Below are 8,862 nucleotides of genomic sequence, written 5' to 3'. Positions count from 1 at the left end.
CGCGCGAAACAAAAAGCAAAGCTATTTTCTGTAAATTTAAAGCTGAGACAGTGTTTGGGTAAGTTATTAGTATCACTTTAGATCTGCATCTATATACTGTATACTTGTGTAAACTTTGATTTTAAAATGCTGTTTTGAAAACCGAGAAAATGATGTCAAAGTGGTCTAAATGTGAAAATCGGCTGTCCATACTCGTCTTGTCCATTGACTTAGTAGTGATTAGTACACAGCTGGCCCAGCCTGCGTCTAGCTACGTACGCGTACCGAACCGGTACGGTAGACCATAGGCCTAGACTAGAGACTGTACGTCAATCATAAATCGTAAGTTAAAACATGATTCAAGCAGTGAAATATAACTCGAGCAAGCCAGGTCAAGCAATTCGTCATACCCAGGCTAGACATGGGCAAAGGCTCGAATGCAAACTGATTCGGGAATTGTAAACTTGATGTTCGGTAAAACTAAAAAAACAAGAAATCAAAAATCAATTCAACAAGCTAACTTAAGCCCCTTTCACACCGGATCTGCGTAGAGTTGCGTAGTGTTGCGTACCGACTACGCCGAAGTTAAGCTGCGTACTCATGAATAAATTGATGCTTCGGCGTAGTCCCTGCGTAGGCTTGCGTACGATCGGCGTATAGTTACGTACCCTGTGCGTAGGCAATTGGCGTAGGGTTACGTACGCTTGCGTAGGCCTGGCGTAGGGTTACGTACGCTTGCGTAGGCATGGCGTAGGGTTGCTTACGCTTGCGTACGGTTGCTTACTGTGTGCGAAAATGCCATGTAAAAATGCTATAGACGCGAGTATAGCCATAGGCGCTTTATAAACATATATAATAAAAAAATATGTTAAAAAGACAGTTCAATATGAACTGTGCAGTGTACAAAGAATTGTACATGTTATTACATGTGAACATAACTTGATCTTAGTATAATAATAACATTCTGACACACCCAAGGGGCAGTGCGTCTCTTTTGCATGCGTGAAATAGGGCTGAAACGCCAATTTGCGTAAAATAGTGATTGCAGAAAATAACATTTATAAACCTGCCATAAGTTTTAATAGTAGCATTTGGTACACGTTTTTGACCGTTAAATTTTCAGTTTTTTTAGTAGGTATTAGCAACTGCTGAGGTTATTTTTGCAGTAATGTTAATTTGTTCAAGATTTTATTTTCCAAAAAATGCAGACATTTTTGTTGATGTACTACATTATTGTACTATGTATCATTCAAAAGGGTAATACATGAACTTTCTTTTGATGAACATTGCAAGGTCACGTGATGTGATTTGATACCTCAAAACGCCAACAAAAGAGAGCGCTTATTTTGATTTGTGAATAAATGTGGACAGAAGTCTGATATTTGTTGACCATATCCATTTTTTCACTCATTTGTAAAATATCATTCCATAACAGTTTCCTGAAAGTTTGAAGACGATATCTGTTGTCCTTGGTCCGTAGCGTATTGTGTGTGACAATGTAATGATATAAATGTTAGTCATTTATTAGATTTAAAGAAATACTTTAATACAAAATTATTTCTTTGCTCATTTCAATTAAACAATATTATATTACAAACATACAAACAGGACCACAAACGTACACACAAGCAAACAAACCGACACAAATACATACAGATTTCCACAAAACATAATAACATTTCGCATGAGGCATCAGTTTATGAATCTTATCTCTGTTTATTATATCAACAGCCTGAGATGTCAATTATCACAAATTGAATAAACCATAACAAAACAAAACATGTCAGTCTGAAATACCTTGTAGTAGTACAAACAGAATTACAAGCAAGAATGATCAATGATCAATACCTGCCAAGTTTACATCCAGGTATATACAAAAAAAAATCTTTATACCATACGTTTTTAATGCTTCGTCGGACTGGCGTAGGGTAGCGTATTGTTGCGTAGGCTTGGCGTACATTTGCGTAGGCTTGGCGTACAGTTGCGTAGGCTTGGCGTACAGTTGCGTAGGCTTGGCGTACAGTTGCGTAGTAAAGTCTACGCAAAAAAATTAAACATGTTTAATTTTTTGCGTTCATCTCGCGTACCCATTCGCGTCCCTCCGCGTACAGTTGCGTAGGGTTGCGTACGATCGGCGTAGGGTTGCGTACGATCGGCGTAGTCGCTACGCAACTCTACGCAACTCTACGCAACTCTACGCAAGGCCCGGTGTGAAAGCCCCTTTAGCCTAAGACGCACTGAACTTCTGAAGCAGTTTAAACAAATATATTTTTGTGACTCATTTTATTGAAATGTGTACTTGTAGAACGTAATTAATCTGTTGAGTTGATGTCTGCCCTCTTGCCATCTTGGCCTTGCACAGCACAGTGACGTGAGCATGGTGAGAGGAATGAGGATTCTTGTTGTATTTGTTGATGTTGTGTGGATTGATTGGATTTTTCACTTCTCAATTAGTAGGGTGTCTGATCGCGCACCCAATGTTGTGTGCTAAAACCCTTCCCATAGAGATTGTACGCTTCCCTATGTGGTCTACGTGCATTGCGCGACCATCCAAAATTGGTCAATGATTTTATGAAAAAATTTGAAATTCAAACCTTTATAACAAATGATCCTGAAGGTGAAACTCAATAAATGAGGTGTCATATGAAAGAGCAGGTTTTTCTCCATATTCCCCATCGGGGGCCACCCCCAGAATTCTAAAAATATCTTGGTCAAAACAGCGATTGAAATGTTGTTTGCATCCTAGCTCCAAAATTTGCCACTTTCCTGAGCTGCCGCCCCGCGGCTTAAGCAGGGCTAGACGTAAGGATAATATCCAGATGCTTTTTTTTTCGCTAGCCCCAAGGGATCATTTGTTATAACAGTTTGAAAATACCCTTCCCACATTTTTGGAATCAGCTAATTAGGGAGGCGTGAGCTCCGCTCAGTCCAAACCATGGTTACATCGCGTAACATGTGCGCTTATAGTGAATGAAAGTATGGGTGGCCGTTCCCGCCATAGAACCCGGAAGTGAATACACGTTGTAGTCAATGGCAATATCGCGGAGAGTTGTCTCCGCGATATTGCCATTGACTACAACGTGTATTCACTTCCGGGTTCTATGGCGGGAACGGTAACCCATACTAGTCAATGGCACATATCGCGGAGACAGCGTGGCTCAAGCTTGCAAGTCGCGCATTGGCTGAGCAACTTGCGTACGATATGCATACGCTTGCATATCGCGCGATACAGCTGTTTGGCTAAATTTAGCAAAACAACATAACTCTGCGCGTACGTCTTTTTCGTCGATTCTGAGCAAAATGCTATGAATATTTCAGCGTTTTGAAGGGGCTGTATCTTTTGATAGAAACATCGGCGAGACTTGAAATTTGAAATGTATTATTCTGATTACATTTTTAATTCAAATATCAAACAAAAATTGTGAAAAACGATCCCAAATTGAAAATTGAAAAATCGTTCAGACACCCTACAATTAGGCCTAGAGTCTATAGTAAAGACTAAAGGAGGGGTTTTTCGGCCGGTCCGTTGGATGCATGGTAAAATCCCTTTAAAATGCATTGCATAACAGCATATCACATATCACACACATACAACAACATGGCAGAGTCACTGAAGAACCACATTTGCAATGGAAAATAGTCTAGATCAATATCATTAAATATCACATTTTAGCGATGTAATCGGCGGTCCCGCTACTCAAATCTGAAAAATCTTACGCATGTCTGTAAGGAATATGGGTACCATAAAATGAGTATTTTTCCGATTTAGAGCCCAATTTTGTGTGAGTCGCAAGCTCAAAAGTATCTCATGGCATGTGTTAAATCAATGCAGCTGGATACCGCAGCACTCACACGAGCACACACACTAATTCAGATTCCAATTTCTGATCACCGCAGCGGTAGTTTTAGGCACGGGGAGCTCCGGCGTGGGATACCCTGCCCCCATGAGGTCGATGGCTTTTGTGTATATAGTACTGTTACTACAGTAAAAGAGAAGCTTATGATCGTAACCACATAACCATCATGGCAATTTACTGCTTACCATTGCAGCATTGGAGACAATGTAACAAATCATCAGAATTTAATAATTTTGAAGGAGGGGTGGAGGGAAAATGAATTACTGAAGTAAAAGGAAAAAAGTATCTAGGCTCGTTGCCAATACTACAGGTACATTATTTAAATGGATTTTGAAAATTTGAATTCTCATGTCATTTTTGCAAAGATTATGTGGCTGAAATATGGCTTTTGTTTTTTGGTTAATTTCATAATCATGTGCACCTGTAAACAAATGGATAAACTGCCCGTGTACACGGATAGGAAATTACACTAACTCCCAGCACTATTCTCAATACATTTAGTTCTCAGCCTTTTCTTTTACCGGTAATCATTTTGAAATGCAGTAGGATTTTCATTGCATACTAGATCTGGCTCTACTTTTTCCGTTATTGAATAATTTCTTTTGGTTTACCTGAAAATGCAGTTTGCTGTCCATGATCGTCCATCATGCCTGCGACGAGAGGACGAGATACGGGAGATAGATCCCCTGCTCAGGAGTCTGACTTCACCAATGCAGAAAGCACACAGTAAGTTTGATTTGTAATTCATTTCAATTCAGTTCAATTTTTTCCGAGTGAATGCCTGAGCGAGTGGCGTCAGCCAAAGAGGCCTTTAGTAATCTGGTTTGGATCTTTTATGTTAAACCCATCTTTTCCACACAAGCTTTGAAGCTACATAGACTACAGTCTACATTAAACCTGTATGTAAAGACAATGCAAGGTTAAGGAAGACAAGAATATTGGTCTTTAAGACTGTAAACAAAAACATTTATGATTTTGTGTTTTCTTTTCCTTTGATTTATTCCTTTTTCTTTATTTCTTTTTCTTTATTTTTCTTTTGTTTTAATGTGCATTAAACTTGCACATGTTTGTATTTTTTAGTGCAAACATCAGTAGTAGAAGAATACACTCATGATTATATTACTTGTGACAGCCCTACTGGTAGATGATCAATATTATCTTTTACGTTATAAATAGAAATTTTGTCGTTTGGTGCTCCCGATCTTAATTCCTCTCTCTTACATTTGTTGTTATTTGCAGCTCTGATGAAGGTGGTCATGTAAGTATATAATGAACCATTCAACTATTTTCATTAGAAATGGTGACGTATAATATATTTGGAAATGCTATCTTGCTACAGGATTTTGTATGTATATATATGTTATTGTGAACATTGTAGATACCGGTATGTGAAATAAACTTCCCTAAAAGTTTTTTTTTTTTTTAAATCTTGATACAGGAATGAATGAAATCAAAGTAAGATTCTAGTTTGAAAGGAAAAAAATGTTTATTTGATTTGGGAAATCATATCATGCCTCCTCTTTCTACACAAGTAATAACCTTGAAGCTTTTTTTTTTCACAAACGTATTGTGGCATGGAATAATAATAATAATGTTCCGCTTTTATAGCGCTTAACACAATGTCTCTAAGCGCTTACAGATATACTATTACCCCGGTCATTGGATTCAATGCTTGCCCGCACACATTGTGTGCACAATCTCCACTCCCTTGGGAGCATTCCAGCCAGGCGTTACTTGACGCTCAAAAACTGTTTGACCAATAATGACGGTCGCATCCTACCGGGTACCCATTTAACACCCATTTGGAACCCCAAACATACTATGCAAAATCATCAAAATGTTCCCCAGGGAGTGGAAAATGTGCATACTTTGAATGCGGGTAAGCCTGAATCCGATGACCGGGGTAATTATATATCTGTAAAGCGCTTAGGCACATCATTGGATCAATGTATTGAGCGCTATATAAAAACAGAATATTATTATTATTATTATTAAAATGGTGTATGGTGCTTGGTAGCCTCTGAGATGAATAACATCAGTATTTGTATTTACATTTCAGCATGGGAGACGAGGAAAGAAAGCTAAACCTAAAGCCAGAGACGATGAATCAGAAACCAGCGCAGAACCCGTCACCATGTTTGAGATCGTCAGGCATGGCAAGAGTGCTCTTCAGGTGGGTTTTACAAAATGAATTTAATAATAATGATAATAGTGGGTTCTTGTATAGTGCTCTTGTCTGTCAGACTTGACACTCCTGGCGCTCCCGATTATTACCCTGGCTTTAGCACGGCTGCCATTACGGCGCTCCAGCATTCCAAGTATTAATTCCTGCCAGGTACCCATTTACATCACCTGGGTTAAGTGTGGCAAATGTATTTCAATGTCTTGCCAAAGGACATTAGTGCCGCGGCAGGACTCGAACCGTGGACCTAGAATTTTAATTTTGTTTCAGTTTGTCTTTCTTTCTTTCTTATTTTTTTTCCCCTTCCCTTCTTTCTTTCTTTCTTTCTTCTTTCTTCCTTTTTTTTCTTTCTTTATTTTGTTTATTGTTAAAGATTGGTCTGCTGTTTGGCCTAGATTATTTTTACAGTGTATTGTTTGTACTTCTTTTTTTTTCTTTTTTTTTAAATGAAAGTGCCAGAGATACATTATTTTATTATTTTTTTTTTTTTGGGGGGGGGGGGGATTTTCTAGTAAATTGCAATAAAATGAAAAGTGGTTCAGAGTAGAAACTCAAGAAGAAAAGGAACATTTCCTGAAAGAAAGCAAAATCATTCCTAAATGCAGCATACTAATATGCCATACGATTCAGGACTTAAAAAGTACCTATGTATCATTATTAAAAATATATATATTTGGTCAACAACCGTTGTATTTAGTAATATAACCAAACTTCAGCATCTGACATTACAAGAGGCTCAACTCCAGATCTCATGATTTTGATTTGAATTTATTTGAATTGAATTTATTTATTCACCACCATTGAAAACATTGAAACAAAAGACATATATAAATGTGCAAAGACAATATAAAAATACATGTTCTACAGCGATATACATGTACATTATAAAAATATTAAAAAATAGTTATAAGTAAATTTAGTGTCAAGAGTAAAACAATAAATGACTATTTACAATGAGCTTGTGATCAATGGTAAAATAGAGTAAAAAATAGCACATGTGCTAGTCGAGTCGGACTCTCGTTATCTACTGGTAAAGCCTAAAACAAGGATTATTGAAAAATACACGATTGGTTTCCAAATCCTATGAATAAGATTTGTGTTTAATATTACAATTAAAAAAAAGAGACTGGTTGCCATATACAACTTTATAGTTACAAGATTATAATTGGTGTGATTTTGAATGTGATAACAGACGGTAGTGGATGACTGGATCGAGTCGTACAAGATCAACCGAGAGGAGGCTCTCCTGGACCTCATCAATTTCTTCATCCATAGCTCTGGATGCAAGGGAACCGTTACCGCGGAGATGATGTCTACCATGGAACACAGTGACATCATCAGGAGGATGACGGAGGAGTTTGATGAGGTCAGTGCACTTTAAGCCATCTGTGTGGTGACCTGACACCTGGGACCCGTTTCACAAAGCCAGGTTTCAATGACAAATGACAAAAATCAGTGACAAATCTGCTGATAACCAATCAGAAACAAGGATTTCAGTAGCGTATAACAAAGACGGTCATTTGTCACTGATGACAAGTTTTGTGAACGGGTCCCTACTCCGGTGAAATTTAATCCAGGCTTTTATATTTCAAAGATGTGGGTTTAAGATTGCGATTGGGCTGTGTCATGTACATGTAAGTGTGGGGTAATTCCCAAGTCTAACCATCATTCAGGGTAATGCAATTTGTGGGGGCTTATTCTGGGTCTCGATAATGTTACTTCGGTTTTAGGGTAAAGGTCAAGTATAGTGTTATGTACTGGTACATGTTTGAAGTTAGTAATTTGGTTTGTGTTAGTTTCACATGAGAATGTGTTGTAGAACTGTCCATCTCCAAAGTTTGGCAGGCATACAGGCATAAACCCACAACAATCATTCTATGATTTGAATTATGTATGCCTCAGACTATATCATTACACTTATGTACTATACCTAACCTGTTACAGCCATTGACTGTCAACAAGTAGTCTAGATGCAGAGCACTGGGGAACAATTCTCAATTCAATACCACGCAAAAATATAGCAGATACGGCTGTTATTCCATTACCCCCTAGTGGAATCATTCATATATCGTATTGTATTTGTGATACAGAAAACTTTCATTGGTTTCAGTAATCTATCATATCATATAATTTAGGCTTCTACCAACCTAAACATTTAGTAAGCAATCTTTCACTTGGCTTGAGAAAGTACGCAGGAGTGGAAGAGAGTTTTCCTGCTCTATTTTAAGCTTGTTCAAATCCTAAACTACATGTATCATGTCTTACCAGTGTGTTGGATCAGTCAGTAGAGCATCCGCCTCAAAACCGGGAGGTTATGGGTGTGAACCCCGGCCGCATCATACCAAAAGACGTTAAAAGATGGAGTTGCTGCTACCTTGTTTGGCGTTCAACAATAAGGGATAGAGCAACGTCGATCTGGCGCTGCTCAGTGGCTGAATTTTTCCATTTTCGTTTAACTTAATAAATTTGGAATGGACTTTAAAACATTATTATTATTATTATGAATGAACTGTGTTTGTAACAGGAAACTGGTGACTACCCGCTCATCATATCTGGCCAGTTCTACAAGAAGTTCAAGAGTAGTTTCTGTGACTTTGTAAGCGTCCTGGTGCGCCAGTGCCAGTACAGTATCCTCTATGACCAGTACATGGCTGATAACATCATCTCACTACTGACGGGTCTCAGTGATTCTCAAGTCAGGGCATTCAGGCACACCAGTACCCTTGCTGGTAAGTCAAATCAGAGCATACTTTATTCAGTTTCCCAATTTATTTTTTTCTTCCCTATTTTATCCTGATTTTCCTGATTTCCCCTTATTTTCTCTATTCTCCCCTATTTTTTCCT

General features: G+C 38.2%; 1 protein-coding gene across 1 annotated transcript in view; it reads left to right on the top strand.

Annotated features, from left to right (window-relative positions):
• Window positions 1–8,862, top strand: part of LOC592465 (cohesin subunit SA-1) — a 33,202-nt gene continuing 24,340 nt past the window's right edge. Inside the window, exons 1-6 of the mRNA XM_030982320.1 lie at window positions 1–58; window positions 4,460–4,562; window positions 5,076–5,094; window positions 5,896–6,009; window positions 7,211–7,384; window positions 8,543–8,747. Of these exons, the coding sequence (XP_030838180.1) occupies window positions 4,483–4,562; window positions 5,076–5,094; window positions 5,896–6,009; window positions 7,211–7,384; window positions 8,543–8,747 (592 nt within the window). The 5' untranslated portion in view covers window positions 1–58; window positions 4,460–4,482. The remainder of the gene's footprint in view (window positions 59–4,459; window positions 4,563–5,075; window positions 5,095–5,895; window positions 6,010–7,210; window positions 7,385–8,542; window positions 8,748–8,862) is intronic.

This window comes from Strongylocentrotus purpuratus, unplaced genomic scaffold (assembly GCF_000002235.5).
Source record: "Strongylocentrotus purpuratus isolate Spur 01 unplaced genomic scaffold, Spur_5.0 spur5_scaffold_12, whole genome shotgun sequence".
NCBI lineage: Eukaryota > Metazoa > Echinodermata > Echinoidea > Camarodonta > Strongylocentrotidae > Strongylocentrotus > Strongylocentrotus purpuratus.
Note: the sequence above shows the minus strand (reverse complement) of the source record. Positions and strands in the feature narration are given on the sequence as shown.